The sequence below is a fragment of the Castor canadensis genome, chromosome 11 (assembly GCF_047511655.1).
Source record: "Castor canadensis chromosome 11, mCasCan1.hap1v2, whole genome shotgun sequence".
NCBI classification, from domain to species: Eukaryota; Metazoa; Chordata; class Mammalia; order Rodentia; family Castoridae; genus Castor; species Castor canadensis.
The window spans coordinates 35,325,561-35,345,711 of record NC_133396.1 but is presented as its reverse complement, the minus strand read 5'-3'; the positions used below and the strand labels follow the sequence as shown (position 1 = coordinate 35,345,711).

At 35.8% G+C, this 20,151-nt stretch overlaps 2 protein-coding genes and 1 non-coding gene across 8 annotated transcripts in view; all 3 read right to left on the bottom strand.

Moving 5' to 3' along the window:
• Brip1 (BRCA1 interacting DNA helicase 1) overlaps positions 1 to 20,151 on the bottom strand; it is a 135,810-nt gene that overhangs the window by 104,128 nt on the left and 11,531 nt on the right. For all 6 annotated transcript variants that reach the window (XM_074046231.1, XM_074046235.1, XM_074046232.1 and 3 more), the window contains one exon: positions 112 to 399. In XM_074046231.1, coding sequence (XP_073902332.1) covers positions 112 to 399 — 288 coding nt within the window. The remainder of the gene's footprint in view (positions 1 to 111; positions 400 to 20,151) is intronic.
• On the bottom strand, positions 8,828 to 20,146 carry LOC109683191 (dolichyl-diphosphooligosaccharide--protein glycosyltransferase subunit 4-like). The gene has a single exon (XM_074046237.1). The coding sequence runs from the start codon at positions 11,834 to 11,836 to the stop codon at positions 11,723 to 11,725; it is 114 nt and encodes a 37-aa protein (XP_073902338.1). The 5' UTR covers positions 11,837 to 20,146; the 3' UTR covers positions 8,828 to 11,722.
• On the bottom strand, positions 14,369 to 14,475 carry LOC141414296 (U6 spliceosomal RNA). Its single transcript, XR_012439357.1, has one exon. It is a non-coding gene; the product is annotated as a U6 spliceosomal RNA (small nuclear RNA).

Sequence of the window (20,151 nt, the reverse complement as noted above, 5' to 3'; positions counted from 1 at the left end):
TTTGATTAATTAAATTAGTTGAGTATCACTAGAAAAGTACATATAAAACACTAAGTAATTTGAAGCTCTTTAGCCTTTTTTTTTTCTCTAAAACACAGTGACTATACTCACATTTTTTCCATCCAGCAATTCCATGCACTTCTCATTTCTGTTGAAGTTACCGACTACTTCAGGATGGACACAGGTATGATCCCTGCTGGAAAGAATAGTCATTGGGACCCCTGAATACGCAGTCCTTCGAAGCTCTCTAGTAATCTGAGCAATCTGCTTGTGTGTGCGTGTCCCAAAATATATTTTGGGTCTCCTGGATTTTCCCTCATGATTCTTCTTCATGGTATCTGAAGATTCCTGACTGTTTCCTTGTTTAGAACAGCAGCACCGAGAACAGTGGCCAGGGTTCTACAAGAAAGGAGAGAAAAGATAACTAATATCTGGACTGCTATACAAAATGTTAGCAAACCTCTCACAGAACAGAAACTATAAGTAATGGATCACAATGGTCAAATTTTTGTCATTAAAGAAAAAAACCTACAATTACATTTAGTCCTCTTTCTCTCTTCTAAAAGTTTTAAATGATGCTTCCATATCTGCATTATTTCTAACATATCATTCTAACTCACAACTTCAAATATTTTAAGTACATCTTAACCTTTCTCTTTCATAACTTATTAAAATGATATGACAAAGTAGAAGATAGTTTTAATGTTTCTTAGGTTTCTTATGATACTATAGTTTAGAATAGTTTTGCTCAAAGTATAGTTCATTCAAATATTATATTGTTTTTAAAAATCATTTCATATATAGTTTTAAAAGAATAGATATAGCCAGTTGAACCTCAAGTGTCACTAAAAAATGAGTAAAGGAAATTCTCATCCAGTAAAGGCATGAAAATGAATGCAAAATATTAATATTTAATAATGAAAGCAGGTTGCTTGTGTGGAACAAGGATATCTGAAATCCAATTACCTGTGGTGGAATGCAAATTCATCAGTAAAATTATTATTCAGGATAGTTTTTCACTTGTAATTCAGTCTCATAATTGAAAATTATAGATGTCTCAAAAACACCAGCTGGACATCAATAATTAGGTCTAATATTTACCTGAGTTTTATTTCCTACTTCCAAATTCTCAAAAAAAAAATGTAAGTTTAATACCTCATATTAAAACTCACAGGTTTTTAGTAACTATTCATTTCAAAGCCTCAATTACCACATCAAATGAGACAGAATGAGGCTTCATTTAAGAAAAATACTGAGAATTGAGGAGTGAAAGAGGGAAAAAGCAAACAGCACACTAGCTTATAAGAACTTGTTCTGAACGTTTTACTTTAATAGAACAAATACTCACTGAAGTTTTGTGGAGTTGGTGGGTTTTTTTTTTTTTTCCTTTTTTGTAATCAGTAAGATTAGCCTCATAAACAAATGCTAAGTCATAACATGTTACACCACAATACTGGGGATCAAGCTGTCTTTTAGCCTCAACTCAGTGGAAAAGCAAGTTCAAATTACTCCCAGTCTCGCTCAACCTTGTCCGCCATTAAATATTACAATACATGATAGAATGGATGTAAATGTGACCCTTCTGGAGCTGTCACTCACTGGGATAAAAGGTTCACTGATGTGCCAAATAAACAGTCAGTCAAAGCAGATAAAGTTACAGCCATGCCGGAATTGTTACATTCCCCTCTCAAGTTGCCAGTAACAGCAGATTTCATTACAGAGTGCTGCCACATTAAATAGCCAGTTCCAAATATCCTGCCTTCTATATTGAATAATTACTTATTCACTGAAAGGATAAAAAGAGGAGTTATGAATGGGGCTCTTGTCAACAGTGAGGCAGGAAACAGCTGACATGTGGTTTATGTTACATATGTTGCAATATCTAACAACTTATGGTCACAGAGAAAATGGAATGCAAATTATATCATGATATTTTGACTGAATTCTTTTTTGGTCTTTCAAGTGATCACATTAATTAATTAACATACAAAGAGAATTAAGGTAACTCTAGGTAGCAGAAGTAGTTTATTTTTTCATACCTTCAATCTTTTTACTCATTATTTTTCTTCCCTGTATTGCTGTTAAATTCACTTCAAAATTAAAACACCAGAATCCATTAATTACATCATTTTATACTATATGGATACATTTTATCTAAGCATAAAGTAAATCCATTAAAGTGGTTGTTTCTCAAGGCTTGGAAAACCTTTTTGATGTAAGTTTTCAACATTAATTTCACTTAAGGTTTACCACTCACTCCTTTTAAGATACCTTTTCATGACCAAAAAAAAATAATTAAATAAAATATAGAAATATATTAAATAAATCACCCCATCACAAATCTTAGTGTATAACTTACACACTTTCATACATTAATTATATAAATATTTCACATAATTCTTTTCAAATAAAAATGAATGGTATTATCCAGTTTCATAGTAAAACTTTAAGAACTAAAGTAAAACTTTGTGGGTGAATTTGGAACTAATAACAAATGAATATTTATCTCAAAATGTGCTAGTAGCCATACTAACAAAAGCAAAAGATTGAGAACTAGTTTCAGAAAACTTTTACCAGGAGAACAGCTTTATTTAGGTACTTCAATTTGTCTTTTACACCACAATTCAAAAAAAATTTTAAACCTTAGCTAATTTTATAAACATGTTTTTTTTTAAGTTTTAAAGTGACCCAAAGTAATTATACCATGTATGAATTCAAATTAGACTCCTCAAGAAGTTGGTTTTCAATGGGTAGTTAGGTAGTAGCTTGCCACCCCACCAAAAATAAATAGTAATAAAGTTTAACTGAACACCGGTGGTTCACATCTGTAATCTTAGCTACTCAAAAAGCAGAGATCAGGAGGATCGAGGTTCTAGGCCAGCCCAAGCAAACAGTTCACAAGACCCTATCTCAAAAATATCCAACACAAAAAAGGGTTAGAGGAATGACTCAAGTGGTAGAGAACCTGCCTAGCAAGCAGGAGGCTCTGGGTTCAAACTCCAGTACTGCCAAAAAAAAAAAAAAAAAAAAAACCAAAACAGAAATTAAGGAAGTTGATTGTTTTTTCTTGGTACTATTAAAGAATTATTATTTCTTCAGAAATTATCTTCTATTGAAATTCCCATTTAAAGGATTTGGCATAGTCATATTTGAAGATGGAAAAACTGAATGTGTCTACAGGACAGAGGCTTCAAAAAACATATCATAACAAAAGAGAATTACTTGTACCAATATCAGTAACATTAAATACTATAATAAAACAAAAGAAAGGCTCCAAATATTAGCAATGACAGAAAGTCAAAGTGTTCCTCCAATTCAGTTAAATAAGCTAAGACTTTATAACATTTCTCTAAAACTCTTTAACTTAGGACTCTTGGAACTATTAGATGAGTGAAATTAAGTAACTTTACAACTCTAAGTGTTTCTCCTGCTAACAAATTAGCAGGTTTATCTTTAATAAGGGTGTCTTCCTTTTCCCTTTGCTCTTTAAACTTACGGAGACCTTATTAGGAAACTAGGAAATAAATTTAAAAGTATTCTCTCTCATCTAATATATCTGAAGGTCAATAGGGAGAAAACATGTACTCCATAATAATACCTGTAAACTCTGTGACCTGTAAATGGTTACAATGATGGGCAAAATCAAACTCTTAGGAGAGGCCTTCCCCACAGGTAGAACCTATCCAGAGTCCTTTTATTTCAACAAAAGGAAAGAAAATCAAATATAAATAACAAGAAAAACATATTTAAAGAGAAACATGGGGACACATGGATGTGACAGCTATAATATTTCCCTGTACAAAAGTTAATAATTCAAAAATACACTTCAGAAATTTACAACAGCTAAAACTGTTCTTAGGAGGTCAGCAATCAAAGATTTTAATAAAAATTTCCATATGTTTAACAATTTCTATTTCCTCTCTTGTCCCATCATATAAAGACATCTAAATTCAGTGAAAAGGTGAAGGATTAGAAACCTTGATCGTGAACGAAAGACCAGCTGCTAAGTCCATGCCACCAATCCTTTCAAAGTTATAGTAAGAAGCTCAAATAGTAAAATAACTACATTGTCAACTAATAAAGTTTCATAACTTCTCCAAACTTTCCCTATCCCTTCCTCGAAAATAGTATGCTTACATACTTGAAAAATAAAATGTACATGACAGTTAAATACTTTTAGAAATGGAAAATGATAAGGAACTGAATTTCATTGCCAGAGTATTGTACTAACCTGTACAATTACAGATCTGTGTAAGAGGGGAGCTTCTAAAAGGAGACTATGAATTAAATACTAAAAAGCAGGTATAAAAGGGTATATTTAATATATAAAAGAAATATGTAAAGTAGAAAGGAAAAGAGACTGAAAAGAAACTGATTTGATAGGAAAACTAGGTCAATGAAACAGTAATCTGTATTTTTCCATAACTTTCCATATGTAGATTATTGTCTTTTTAATCACACTGCAAATACCTTAAGTACAGAAACCATCTCTTACATTTCTTTACAACTCATTCACTGAGCATGGTGTTTTGTACATAAATATAACTTAAACTGGGTTTATTTTGCTTATTTTTTGGGGGGCAGCACTGTGGTTTGAACTCAGGGTCTCATGCTTACTAGGCAAGGGCTCTACTACTTGAACCACTCTACCAGCCCTTTTTTGTATTGGTTATTTTCAAGATAGTCTCTCAAACTATTTGCCCAGGCTAGATTTGAATTGCAATCATCCTGATCTCTGTCTCCTAAGTAAGTGGGATGATAAGGGTGAGCCGCCAGCACCCAGCTACGTTAAATTGTTCTTTATTGCGGGACTATGACTAAATGTCCTGAATCAACTACTATACCCATACATCACATTTTTTAAAAGTCTGACAGATGCTTAAGTGATGTCATAATCTGAAATGCTTTAAATATAAAAACAGGTACATCAGGGCTGGGTGTGGCTCAAGTGGCTGAGCAACCTCCTAGCAAGTGACAAGCTATTAGTTCAAATCCCACACCTCAAAGGAAAAAAAGGTACTTCAAAATCAAAAGATATACAGAATAATTTGTTACTTTTTCAGGCCAAAAGAAAAATCACCTTATGCTAATATCTAAGTCACCTTAGTTGTGAGTGACAAACACACATTCCAATTTGTTCATTATTAATAATAGCTACTATTTATTTAGGCTGTCTGTGCTAGGCACTTTACATGTACTATCTCATTTGATCCATCCATTCATTCAAGAAACATTAGAATCCCTGATAGATCAAGCCAGTAGAAGGCAATGACAAGGGTCACCTCCTCTTATTGACAGAGTGCTTCTCTTTTTATTTATTCTACAAAGTATACCTTTAGGAATTAATACTAGTGTCACTCAAGAAATAAGGAATTCTTTAAAGTTAGTTCTAAGTGCATAATTTTCTGAATGCAATTACAAAATACCCCAAGGGTAAGCTATAAACTTTAATAAAAATTATTTTAACTCATTAGTTAATATTTAAATCAAGTATTTTCTAACAAGATCCATGTTACATTTCACAAGAGAAAAACAACAAAAACTTTTAATTAAGAGATTCTTTAAAGCAAAAGCCAGCAAGTTTTTTTCATAAAGGACTAGAGAATAAGTATTTTAGTCATTCTAACCAAATAGCCTCTGCACTGCTAGGATTACAGGCATGTACCACTGAGCCCAACAGTTTAGAAAAGGATTTCTTAAGACAATAAACTGAAAGCATAAACACCTTAAAAAAAACCAAAAAAACCTCATTTGTATGTAAAACTTCTATTTAAAAAGACAACCACATTAGCCACCCCCCACCACCACACACACATGCCTTAATCCCGGCTACTCAGTAGGCAAAGGCAGAAGGATCACAAGTTCAAGGCCAGCCTGGGCAATTTAGCAAGACCCTGTCTCAAAATAAAATTTTAAAAGGCTGAGAGTGTAGCTCAGTGGTAGAGCACTTGTCCAGCATGTGGGAGGCCCTGGGTTCAATTCCCAGTACCGCAAAAAATATTAAAAAAAGACATTCTCACTAGGAAAAAAATAAGGTAAAAAGAAACTTTAGACTGAGGAAAGGTATTTGCAACATCTAACCAACTGAGGATCAGTATCTATAACATATAAAGCATTCCAGTGCCAGGCATGGTGAGACAAACCTGTGAACCCAGTACTCAGAAGTCAGAGGCAGGAGAATCATGAGTTTCAGGCCAGCCTGGGCTACACAGTGAGACCCTGCATAAAAAATAAAATAAAATAAAAATAAATCCAGTTTTAAAAGGCAAACCTAATGGACAGCTAAGAACAGGCAAATTACAGAAGACAAAAGTTAAAAGGCCAACAAACATCTGAAAAAAATATGCAACCTAATGCTCAGCTTCAGCAGTAAAATGCTAATTGAAACCGTAATTTCCATTTTATTATACCCACCAGCCTGGATGTTGGAAAGAATCTGAAACAACTGTCATATATTGTTGATCCAGGCATAAACTGGCACATCCACTTTGGAAAACAAAATAGCGATCTAATGAAATCAAAGATGCATACAACGGTTGATCACCATGATTCTACCTGATATACATATTACAGAAACTTCTGAATATTAAAACAGATACAAGAGGACTATTAATTGCCTCACTGTTAAACAGGAAAACATGCTAAGTCTACCAATAAAAGAATGGGTAAATTATGAAGGTTTTTCCAACCAATAGAAATATATCCATATATAAACACAAAATTACAATGTTGAAAATGTTGAGTATGACTTAAATTTAACTTTCCCCAAAAAATTCCAAACAAACTGATGGTAGGGATACACAAACCTTTATGGAATCACCATTATGGAAGATAGTCCTTGGAGCTAAGGAGTATGGTGAACAACATACTTAAAAAATGCTAGAAGTACTGCAAAAGAAACAGCATAGCAAATATATTCTGGTTTTTCTTTGGCTGCTTAAAGTCCAGCAAAATAGGTTTCATATTAACTCCTCCTCATCAAAAATTTTCAATCTGACTTATTATAGGAAATAATTTCTTAAATAGGGTCCATGGACTATTACAGAGTTTAGGATAACCCAGAAACTACCACACAATTTTATATGCATTTCTAGAAAATGAATCCACTATTTGGGTGCTGAAATAAGATTGTGACTGATTTGAGGCTTTATTAACGATTTTTATCTGATTTTATAGTTGTAGTCAAATGAAAACAGCATTTTCTTTACAAACAACCTGGCCGGATATATGTATTATGTAAAGGGATAAACAAGGTGATACTTAAAAGAAGAAGGTGTCATCCACTGCTTCTAAATTTGTCTCTTAATGTTTGTTAATTTCCTAATAACAACATAAGACTAAAATACTTAACTGACTAATGTGTATGTCTAACTATTTTACAGATGAAAAAGTAATCTAAAAGAATTCTTCAAGTTGTTACAAAATCTACAATAAATTTGTGGAGAAGCTGAAATTAATAAACTTTAGTCTTTAACACAAAGCTTTAACAGGATCATCTTCATCTGCCATTTATCTAGACAAAAAAGTAAAATACTGTCCTTTTTATTTCAAAAAGTCACACACGTAAAAAGCTAGTGGAAAAAGGCCAGTGAAAATAGAACTATACAATTTTTGAGGTATAAAAAAGAGGGCTTAATGTTAGCTTTATCAACTATTTGTTACTGTCCAAGCCATCTAAACAGGTACTGAATGCCTGTTGTGCAAAATCTCACATAAGCACACACTTCAATAAGACAGCAAGTGACAACTGTATCTTTTCAACTATTCTTTAAAAAAAATTCAAACAATAGTACTCTGCTGCCAGTTTCATGATTAAACCGCACAAAGCAGCTGTTTATCCACTCACAGCAACCAGCAGGTGAACCTGATTCAATATTTATCACAGGCTTTCACAGATCACTGCTAACCAAGCAAACGTTTTAATTAAGTTGGAACTTGCTTCAAAGAGCTCATTCAAGATGTCAATCAGCAGGTATGGGATCAGATACAGTGTCAGGTGAGAGTGTGTAATACAAATCCACAACTTTCTTCATCCCATCGCTGTAAATTAGCCTGCTCTAAAGTTCAGACTCTGATTGTAACAGACTGCCAGTCTCCTGGAATGTGTAACTGAAGTCACTCAAATTCTATTGTGAAGGTTGTAAGCAATATGTTAAACTGCAATGGGCTAGCACATTAAGACAGATCCTTTTCACGGTTGTTTTTTGATACCATAAGTGTTTGTTACCCTACTCTCCACTTACTGTTTACTTTCTTGCCTAGTGTAAATGGGAATTCCTCAAGTCAGTTGCCCTAGTTTCTGAAAAAAATCTATGTTTCAGTAGAATTAATCAAATAGGATTCAAAATGGAATAATTTTCATCTAAATTTATGCTAGAACTATCTTATGCAATAAGGATTCTCAGTTTAATAAACATATCCTTAAAAATGACAAATCTGCTATAAAGCAAAAATTCTCCTGCACTTTATACAGATGTGAGCATAGCCTCAAGTCTTGAAGTAGTAGTGAATCACACTGACCAACTTCATAATAAATACTTAGGGATCTTTGTTTTTTTTTGTTTTTGCAGTACTGGGGTTAGAACTCAGGGCCTCTTGCTTGCTTACAGTTACTCTACCACTTGAGCCACACCTTCAACCATGTATTGCTCTAGTAATTTTGCAGGTAAGATCTCATGTCTTTGCTCGAAGTGGGCCTGGAACCATAATCCTCCTAATGTCTGCCTCCTGAAGTAGCTGGGATTATAGAAATGAACCACCCTGCCTGACTGATACCTAAGGTATTCACAAGAAAAAAAAAAAAAAAAAAAAGGCAGGCATGGTGGCATAGGCCTGTAACACCAGCACTGAGGAGGCTGAGGCAAGAAGATAGGTTGGGGCCAGCCTGGGATATACAGTGAGATCCTGTCATAAAGAATAAACAAAGAAAAAAGGAAAGAAAATAAAGAAAGCTGTTCTTTACAGAGGAATGGAGCTAAAACTTATAAATGCAATTATAAATTTTAAAAATCACCATTTTGCGACTCATAATTTATTCAGGCAACCTACATAAATGGATGCTAACATCATTTTGTGAAAAGTTGTTGTGGTAAGGATATTCACATAACATCACAGTACCACCCAACGAATGACTCAGTAACTACAAAAGGAAAGTGTACCTTTACAATAGACAGACCTGGGTAGTCACCAATTTAACCAAGTGGTCAAATTTAGCATCAGCAGTAGTGAGACAATGGTATCATATGCATTCTGTGTGTAGCAGAAACATACTTATGTGCCCATCTTGAATCCAAACAATCAAGGCTAGAGTGGAGATCAGTGGAAATAGCTTGCCTAGCATAGGCAAGGTGTTGGGTTCAAACGCCACCAAAAGAAAAATAAATACATACAGGACATGAATCAAAAAGAATTGGAAAATAGAGAAACTATGGTAAAAAGGCATATTTGTATTCCTTAGTGAAAATTAATCCAATTGTACACTTATGACATGTTCACTTGTGTATTTTATTTTAAAGAGGCTTATAAATCCTACCTAGCCCTTGGAATTGCAGGTATGATAACATACCTTTATAGTATTCTGGTATTTTTCAAATTCACTTCAATGAACCTTTTAAATTAACTGAGAAAACATTTCATGGGCATTAAAAATTAGATGTCATCATTAACATACAAGCCTCTAACACAATACCACACAATAGCATTTTCTCTAATGATGGAATGTTAAGATATCTATTTTATTCAATATAGCTGCTATTAGCCATATGGGACAATGAGCACTTGAAAAGTAATTGGTCTAACTGAGTGAATTTTAACTAATTGAAATGTTCGGTTAATCAGGATAGATCTTTGCTTCTTTCACAATCAGCGTATCATTAAGTGGCATGTATTCACTATAACTGAATAATTCACTCTTTCAAAACATGTTCAAGATCTTCATTTTAGTTTTAGGGAGTGTTTTACTATTTTTTATCAATTTCTGTTCATCACTTTCCACACAGAACTTCAATAGTTTATCCTGTTTCTTCATGTCATTCGAACACCATATTCTTCTGTAAGATATTTCACACAATGCTATCCAGTTTCTCCAACAGCTTGACTTTCTATGCTATAGATAAATATAAATGCTTCCTCTTTTTGTAATCACTGTTACCCACAAGGGTATTTATAGATCTTTATTGACATTTTCAACACTATCTTTATATCACAGAAAAGAAGAAAAAAAATCCCTGTGAGTAATTCATGTAGGTCTTGGTCCCACGTCAGGCATCAGGAAATCTACCACCAGAGCCTCCCCCACTGCCCACCAGCCATTTTATTATCCTTTATGAGCGTGCTTGTTTGGGATAATCTGAGTATCCATGGAAAAGATGTATCACAGCCATTAGGGATCTGAGGGCTTTTTTTTTTTTTTTATTCCCCCTCTTGGGGACACTAAATAAACAGTGTGTTTTACACCTAAATTTTAACTGAGACCATCGCATGTGATATTTGTACTATATTTTACAGTTTTCTATAATTTTGAGGATCATTTTTAAGTTAAAAGGAACAATATATAGGCATGTGTACTACTCACCAGATAACTGGTCAATTAATAAAGTGGGGTTTCTAAAGTAAAGTTATCTTTCCAAACCCACTATCCATGAATGTAAAGCTTCTGTATAACAATTCTAAATTCTACCATCACTAAACATACAAACCCATGCCAGCTGGGTTGCTATACATATTTTACTGAGTGGAATACCAAGAAATATGATATATTCACCAAATTCATTCAACATGATAAAAGTGATCAGAAATTTTTGAGAATGACTCTATTTCCACTACACTATTAAGCTTGCTATAAGCTCTCAAAAAACCATAATTACTGAAGCTGAAGAAAACTCAGCCAATTACTAATCTACTCTATCATCCTGCCCTTTTGTAAATTTGCAGGTAAGACAAGAGAGTCTCACTAACTTCTGGTGAGACACAATCTCAAAAACAAGCTGGGTGTAGGGGTACATGCCTATAATCTCAGCTTCATGGAGCAGGGCACAGAGAGAAGGGTCATGGGCCAAGGCTGGCCCAGGCAAAAAGCATGAGACCCTATCTAAAAGATAACTAAAGTAAAAGGGCTGGAGGCATGGCTCAAGTGATAGAGTGCTTGTCTAATAAAATAAAAGCCCTGAATTCAAACCCCAGCACTGCCTCCCCTTAAAAAAAAAAGTATGCAACAAAATTACATGCCTGTAATCCTAGCACTCAGGAGGTAGAGGCTGGAGGATCGCAAATTTGAGGCCAGCCTAGGCTAAACAGCAAGACCCTGTTTCAAAAAAATACCGTACCTATAAAAATCTGAATTTTAATGACCATGATATACTATGTGAAAAATAAGTTATGCACTGTGAAAATTCTACAGAAAAAGGAATATGTGTAATACAAACTAAAATACAAAATTCAATACAAATTCTTTTTTTTTTTTAATTTATATTTTTGTATTTGGGGGGACGGAGTAGAAAAGAAAGCAGCCCCTATACTGGGCCCTATTCAGTGGCAGCTTCTTGTTCCACAGGGTTAAGGAAGACTTTGAGGAAATAAAAGTTGTTTGGAAAAATCCAGGTGTAGTTGCTTCTTTGTAGACTGTGATGCATAGAAGGGATGAAGTGAACTGCAAAGGCTCCTCACACCCTCCATCTTGCCTCAGACTATGTCCTGGAACCCTGGGGCAGAGAAGGCACCACTTTCATTCCTGCTTCTTGGGATTGTTGACTGCCACGTAGTGATAGAGAACAACAAGCAAGAAAAGCAACACGCCCAACATGTTGGCGAACATGGTGAGCTGCACATCAGTGATCATCCTGACCAGCTCAACTCAACAATACAAATTCTTGACAACTTATTATATAAGCCCCTCTGCAAGGTTATTTTTTATGTTTTTTTGGTAGGACTGGGATTTGAACTCGGGGGTACATGCTTGCTGAACAGCTGCTCTATCACTTGAGCCACATTTCCAGTCCATTTTTCTCTGGTTATTTTGGTGATGGGGGTCTCACAAACTATTTTCCTTAATCGCCCAATCTCACCTCCCAAGTAGGTAGGATTATAGGTGTGAGCCACAAGCAACTAGCTGCAAGGTTACTTTGTATCTCTTCCCACCAAGACATGAACTCTACTCCTGAATGTGAGTTTGGCCATTTGACTTGCTTTTGGTGTCTGGAATATTAGAAACTTGAACAGAGATTCAGAGGTTCTCTTGCTTCTCTGGAACCTTGGAGCCATCATATATATCATCAGCAGCCTGCTAGATAATGAGAGCTGCTGGTCCCAGTCAATTAACATTCACCTCTGAAGCAAGGCTGCTTTCCTAACTTCCAGTCTATCATAGCTCATGAGCAGGACAGCTGAGATTATTAGAAGAAAAACCCAGGTGACATCAGTCTAAATTGCCAGCTCCCCAAATAGTAAGTCAAATAAATAGGTGGTTTTGTTACAAAGCAACAGATAAGAGTGTATGTGTGTGTCTAAGAACTGTATCAAGGGTTGATACTGGGGAACAGATGAATTAAGGATTAATGTTAATAAATTAAGCATATATTTTGGTGGTTTCCAAATTTTCTCTAAGAAATAGACAATGCTTTTTGTGTTCAGAAAAAACCCGAATGTCATTAAAAATACAAAATTCAGTTCAACATCAAAAACTGTTTTTTAGTATTTCCATTAAATATGAAAGTCTAAAAATACAGGCATTCCTGACCTGATATATATGGATGAACTGACTTTCATGAGAGTTTGAAGGTGAATAGCACATAGAAAACAAAGCAAATGACAAAACAACTGTGTGCACCAGAAGAAAAAAAAAAAATCATGACTTGGGGAAAGACCTGTAATCAGTTTTGGATGATACTTACAGAATTATAATTTAAACACTAACTATTGGAAGCCTAAGGGGGAAAAGTAATGATAAAGGTGGAAAGATAGTAGGAATGCAGAAGAAAATATATAAAACCAAAAATTCAAGAGAAAATCAGAATAAACATGTTATTTTAAAAACAGATACATATTAGAATAAGTAAAATGAAAATCATTGGCTTAGGATAAGTGGGAACTGGTGAAAAACAGACCAAGGACAAGGGTCTGGCTTTTTGCTTAAAGCCATTAAGAATTCTTTGGCTCTTAATATATATACACATATTTTTAAAAAATAAAAAATTACAGAAAAAATAGTTTAGGAACCAATCCAAGTAGATAGAAACTAAGTATTTGGTAATGACAAAACTTCAAAACAGGAAAAATTAAGTGACTGAGCAACTGATCATCTACCAGAAAAACATACAGCTAGAGCCTGATCTCAGACTAAAATAAATCCTATAAGTAAGAGTTGAACTGGCAGAGTAGATCAAGTGGTAGAGCTCCTGCTTACAAAACATGAGGCCCTGAGCTCAACCCCCAACACTATTAAACAAAAAAAGTTGAAACTATGACAGACTTATGAAAAATATCTGTTGTAAATTCATAAAAAAAAGGATCTAGGAAAATTCTCATGGGTTTCTGTTAACTTCCGGGAAGCAGAAAGGAGAATGGGAGTAAAGTAAGTGAGAACATCTTAATTTTTACACTGTGCTAGCTTATATGGTCTGTTAAAGGTTTCTCAAAGAATGGTCATTTTCAGAATTTCTTTTTAAAATTGAGTGTAAGTCAGATGTGGTGCTGCACACCTAAAATTCCAGCATTTGAGAGGCTGAGGTAAGAGGACAGAGAGTTTGAGGCCAGCCTAGGCTATACAGAAAGAACCTGCCTCAAAAAAAATTTTTTTTAGTTAAAAATTGAATTTAAATCTCCATTTGGCTCTTTAATAGCAAAGTATACAAATGTTAATTTACTCTTTCCCCAATCTACAGTCTGGTTGCTAAATATATATTTTTAAAATTACTTTATTATTATTATTATTATTTTTTGCTTGTTAATCAAGCACTCTACCACTTTAGGCCCTCAAACTGTAACTTTTATTGTTTTGTTTTTTTTTTTTGGGTGGGGGTTGTTGTTGTTGAGATAGGGTACCTTCAGACTAGCTATGTAGTCCAGGCTGGCCTCAAACTGGTGATCCTCCTACCTGAGCCCCCAGCATGCTAGGATTGTAGGCGTGTGCCACCACACCCAGATGCTAGCAAGATATTTTAATGCCACAAGTATTGAATAATAAACTCTATTTTCTCTCATACAAGTTTTTTTTAAATTGCCAGCTAACAAAAAAAAATTGGCTCCATTCTTTGTCCTTTGCTCACATTCATAATCCATGAATTTATATTTAAAGTTAGAACTAGGTTCAAGTTATGGTTTGGTTATTTACCTGCAGCATGATCACAGACAAATCATCTACTATCATTTTCTTTTTTACTACGAATGCTTCATGAATTTGTATGTCATCCTTGCACAGGGGCCATGCTAATCCTCTCTGTATTGTTCCAATTTTAGTTTTTGTGCTGCCGAAACAACCACTCATCTGCCACCTTTTGCCTTTGATTTTCCTACCTACAATATGAGCCCAATATCTGCTCTATTTTCTTCACAGTGCTGATATAAACATCAAATAAAAGAACATATGAATTACTTGTCCTAAGTACAGATTCCAAAAAATTATAATTGTATCATTATAACTCAAGAAATATAAAACAGAATATTTAATGATTCACACAGGTTTTTTAAATGTCGCTCCTTGAATAAACCATACTCGTTACATTACTCAATAATCTGGTGCTATGGTAGCTACAGAGGCCAAAAATTACTTGTAATATTTTATGTTAAGTGCCATTTACCTCTTAATCCCTGAAATTAGTCTTTTATTTTGTATGTGGATACATACAGTACAACCAAAATGTGCTTATTTTTGTATGTGGATACATACAGTACAACCAAAATGTGCTTCAGAATATATGTGCATGTTTGTATATACACATACAATTTTTAACAATACTGTCATACCCCCTTAAGTACACAGGACTAAGCAAAACTTACAAGCTACAAGTGGTGGTAAGTCATGCACTTCCTTGACTTTGGCTACTTTTTCACTCATTTATTCAACAAATATATGAGTACCCACTAAGTGCAGGCCCTATGCTAGATGCTGGTTATAAAAATGTTAAAAAGAGAGACATCACATTTGTCCTTGTGAACAGCCTATGAGCCTGGCAATGTCTGGTTTCTTCTGAGATCCAGAGGAACATCTTAAATATAAAAAAAAATAAAGAGAAAAGGGGAGGAGGGAAGGGAGGAAAGGGAGGAAAGAGGGAGGGAGAGAGAAAGGAAAGGAAGGAAAGAAGGATGGACAAAGGTGTGGAAGGAAGGAGGGAAATCAAATTCTCACCAACATCAATATTTCATCAGAAAGTCAACAGCGCACTCTGCTGGACCTAAGTCTCTCCTACACATGAGGCAAAAATAATTAAACTATGCTACTGGTACATTAAATCAAATAGAATTACTTCTATTAATGTATATAATAATACATTATTAATAATGTTAAGCATTTTTAATGAATAAACTAAGTCAATATAAGCATAAGAACATATATGTAAGAATACCTTATCTATTATGAGGATTTACTAAATAATACATATATAATTGTAGTGAAAATAATTAAGAATGGGGGAACAAAGCAGTATCACAATTCTCAAAACCAAAAATGTTACTCTTAACAGTATTTCCACCATTTGGAAACACGCCTCACTATATCTCTGGTAAATGAATTATCAGTGTAATAAAATAAAGCTAAAATGTCAAAAACGGGAACCAACAGTGGATACTAGAAGGTTACTCATAAGAAAAGGGATTGACAGTATTTTCTTTTCTCTTTCCAGGGCCTCACGCATGCTAGACAGCTAGACAAGTATTCTTCCATTCTTCCACTGAGTTATATCACCAGCCCTACCAATACTTTCTGAAAAACTGGAGGTAGGAAAATGGAGACAACTATTTAATTCTACAATCCAGTTAGGAAATAAACTACTTTAATAAAAACTAAGAAAATTTTAAGGTAAAACCTAAAAGTTTAATAACAAATGATCCTCTAAATTTTAATGGTATGTGTTGTGATATTCGGTTTTTCATCTCTAATTTTATTAATTTGGGTCTTCTCTATCCTTGTGGTTACTTTGGCTAAGAATTTGTCAATCTTGTTTATCTTTTCAAAGAACAACTTTTTGTTTCATAAATGTGTGTGTATATATATATAAATTAGTCTTTGTTTCATTTTCTCCTCCCCCCTCATCCCCCCAGGTACTGGGGTTTGAAATCAGGAACAATAATCCCAATTTCTGCCTCTCAAGTAACTGAGAATATAGGCACAGTTCACCACTCCTGGCCCTCCATTTCATTAATTTCTGCTCTGATTTTTATTATTTCTTACCACCTTCTAATTTTGTGTTTGGCTTATTCTTGCTTAATTAAGAGCTTGGGGTGTAAACATTAGGCTACTTATTTGAGATCTCTTTGATTTTTTTAATGTAGGTGCTCATAGCTATAAAATTTCCTCTTAGCACTAAGCTTTTGCTGTATCCCAAAGACTCATTTTCCTTTTTCTTTTTTTTTGTGATATTGGGGTTTTAACTCAGGACCTCAAGTCTACTAAGGAGGTACTCTACCACTTGAGTTGCCCCTCCCCCAGCCCTGAGTCTAGGAACTTTTTTATTTCCCATTTCCTTCAATGACCCACTGATCATTCTGCAGTGTATTTTTCAGTTTCAGTATATATTTTTTTTCCATAGTTTCTTTTATTGTTGTTTCTAAATTTATTCCATTTTATCTGAACATTTTAACTATAATATCTTGGAGAGGTTTTTTTCTGGTCTTGTCTTTTTGGTGTTCTAAGATTCCTGTACCTATATGCTATCTTTCACAAGATTTGGGGAATTTTCTCCCATTATTTTATTGAGTATGTTTTCTATCTCTTTAGCTTCCACCTATTCTTCTTCTATACCCATGATTCAGAGGTTTGGCCTTTTAATGGTGTCCCAGCGGTCTTGTATGTTCTGTTTGTATTAATTTTTCTTCTTTATCTGATTGTTCTAATACATCTACCTTGTTTTCCAGCTCTGGTATTCTGTCTTCAATTTGATCCTGTCTGCTGGAAAGTCTTTCAACTGGGTTATCTGACTTACTGAGATTTTCATTTCCAGAATTTCCATCTGATTTTTTTTCCTCAATACTTCTATATCATTATTGAATTCCTCTTTTATATCGTGCAGTCTTCCTTATTTCATTCAACTGTTTAATTGTATTTATTTTAATTCATTCAGGTGTTTATACATGTTCTCTTTAATTTCACTGCTCATTCTTATAATCATTCTTTTGAGTTTTGTGTTTTTGCATTGGGATTTGCATATTTAAACCAAGTTGCCTGTTTGAAGTTTTAATCTATAGTCCTTCAGTTGAAGTGTCCTCAATGTTTTGACAGGAGTATGTAGTGGCAAGGTTGTGATGCAGTTTTACACCACATGCTCAGGACACTAGGTCTGATCCCAGCACCACTCAAATAGAGGAAAACTAGCTGGAGTCTCTTGTAGTTCTAATGTATAGGTTGGTGGTATATGTGGGTTGAAGGCAAAGTGAGTCAAGGGTCAGTTGCCTGTTTCTGTGCTGCTTTCACCTTAGAAGTTTCCCTTCTTTGTGTACTGGAAGCAAATGCTGGCCACATGGAGATTTGTAGTCTGTGAGTAAGGCAGGTTCCCATTTGTTGCACAGACACCCCTAGTTTGTGCCTCCAGGGGCAGAAAGCGTGCAAGCCTAGAAGTGTACCCCAAATGCACCTGCCTCCAGGGGCAGAAAGCGTGCAAGCCTAGAAGTGTACCCCAAATGCATAGTGGAGAAAAAGAACAGCATTCAGTTCTGCACTAGTGGTAGAGAACTGAAAAATTCAGGTATTCACCTACAGGTCTCACAGCTTTCAGACTCCACCTAGTAGTTTATCACTGTGGAATAGAAGAGACTGGGGGAATATCACATAATCCCCAGGTCTTGTGCTCAGAGTTCTCAGCACTGCCTGGAATCAAGTACCCTCAACCAATGGATAGTTCCTGGATGCCAAGAACTCCTCCAGCCAAGGGCTTGATGCTGTTTCCACAGTGATCCTCAGACAATGGGACTTATTTTCACCAGAGTTGTTGTAAGGCCACCAACCACCACACCCTTTGCTGCCCAAGCTCCCAGCTTGCATAAACTTCTCAGTGGGTCCACATCAGATCCTCTCCCTCTGCACGACCACGTTTGTAGCTGTTTCCCACAAGGACATTGTGGCAGCGTGTTTCAAGACTCCCTGAGGCACAGGTTTTCGAGTCACCAGAGTAGCTCAGTCTTAAACCTTGTTTGGCAGCAAATACCTGTGGTCGGCAGGCAGCTCCCTGAGCAGAGCACTCTGCCAGTCACAGGCTTGGTGCTCTGCTTCTGCTGTGATCCTCAGACAACAGAACTTACTTTAACCAGGGTGGAGGGGCCACTGACCTCACCAAGCCCTTCACTGCACAAGTTCGCAGATGCTTAAACTTCTCAGTGAATCCACACCCAACCCTATCCCTCTCCATGACCACCTTCCATGGCCATCTCCCTCTCCAACAGTGTGGCCAGGTGTTCCAAGACTCCCTGAGCTGCTCATTGTTCTGAAGTCTCCAGAATAGCTCAGTCTCAAACCCTACCTGCAGCAAATTCCCACAGCCAGCTGGCAGTTCCTGCAACCACAGCACTCCACAAGTCACAGGGTTAGTGCTCTGTTTCCACAATAATCCTCAGGCACTGGGGCTTGCTCATGTCAGGGAGGGCAGAGCCAAAGACCACCAGGTCCTTCACTGCCTGAGCTCACAATTGCTTAAATTTCTCTATGGGTCCACATCAGCCCCTCTCCCTCAAACCCTGCTGCTCAACAGACCCCCACTGCTGGCCAGCTAGCAGCTCCTGGAACCACAGCACTCCACCAGTCACAGGCTCATCGCTGTGTTCCTTAAAGGTTCCTAAGGCAATGAAACTTCCTCTCATCTGGTAAGGGAGAGTTGCTGACCACTGGGCCCTTCACTTCCAGAGTTCCCAACTGCTTAAACTTTTCACTTCACCCGTCAGACCCTCTCACTTGCCAAGATACTCTCTCATGGATATCTCCCACCAAAACACTGTGGGAGTGTTAAGTGTCCCAAGATTCCCCGAGTCTCAACTATTCTTTGGTTTTAAGTTCTCTGAGGAGCTCAGACTCAAAGAGTAGGCCCTCCCTCAATATGAAGCCTTGCTATAGCTAAGATAAAGGGAGCAAAAGAATGTCTTTCTTGTGAAGTGTTAGCCTGTCATGACAGCACAGTCACTGTCCCATCAAATCCCCACACTAAGTTTAAGGTTTTTAGGAAGTATGGGCATGTCTGGGAACTAGGTCTGCCAGTCTGTTGCTTACCTTGTGTCACCTTATGGTGGAGGCTTCAGCCCAGGGGAGCTAAGACTAGAGCTGCAAACTATTTTCCCAATTTATTCTATTGCCTATTTCTCCATGCTTTTAGCTGTCCTGTATCTCTTTTGTGGTTTGTAGTGTGCTTCCACTCTACTGAAATATAGTCACCTAGAGTTAGTTGCTTTTGCACCCCAGGGGCAAATGTCAAGCTAATAAAAAAGACAAATGAGGATTGGGAGTGTGGCTCAAGTTGACAGAGCACCTGCCTAGCAACTGTGAGTCCCCAAGTTCAAATCCCAGTACTGAAAAAAGAAAAAGAAAAAAGGGGGTAGCAATGATATCTTAATATTATTATGAAAATCTTTTGATCTCACAGATCACCCCCAAAAAAACTTAGGAATCTCTGGGGCTCTCTGGACTACGCCTTAAGAACTGTTGCCCTAAGGATACATAAAAAACTTTAGGCAACTGGAGTTCAAAACCATTAGAATTTAGAACAGAAAGGGAGGAAAAAAAAAAGCCTTTCTAATCTATCTTTAATTCAATTCTTTCGTTTTATAAATGAAGACCAAGGCACAGAGAAGATGGGATTTACCATCTCACACATTAATAAGCATACACGTTATCACTATTTAGGACTTCAGAGTTCTTTTTCATTATTTTTTAAATCATACTATTCCTTCTCTTTTTTCAATAACAGATTTACAAAATTCCACATTTTCCTTCTGCAAACTAAACAATGGCAGAAATACATA

Coding starts and splice junctions, on each gene's coding strand:
- LOC109683191 (XM_074046237.1), bottom strand. CDS start 11,836: ATGATCACTGATGTGCAGCTCACCATGTTCGCCAACATGTTGGGCGTG.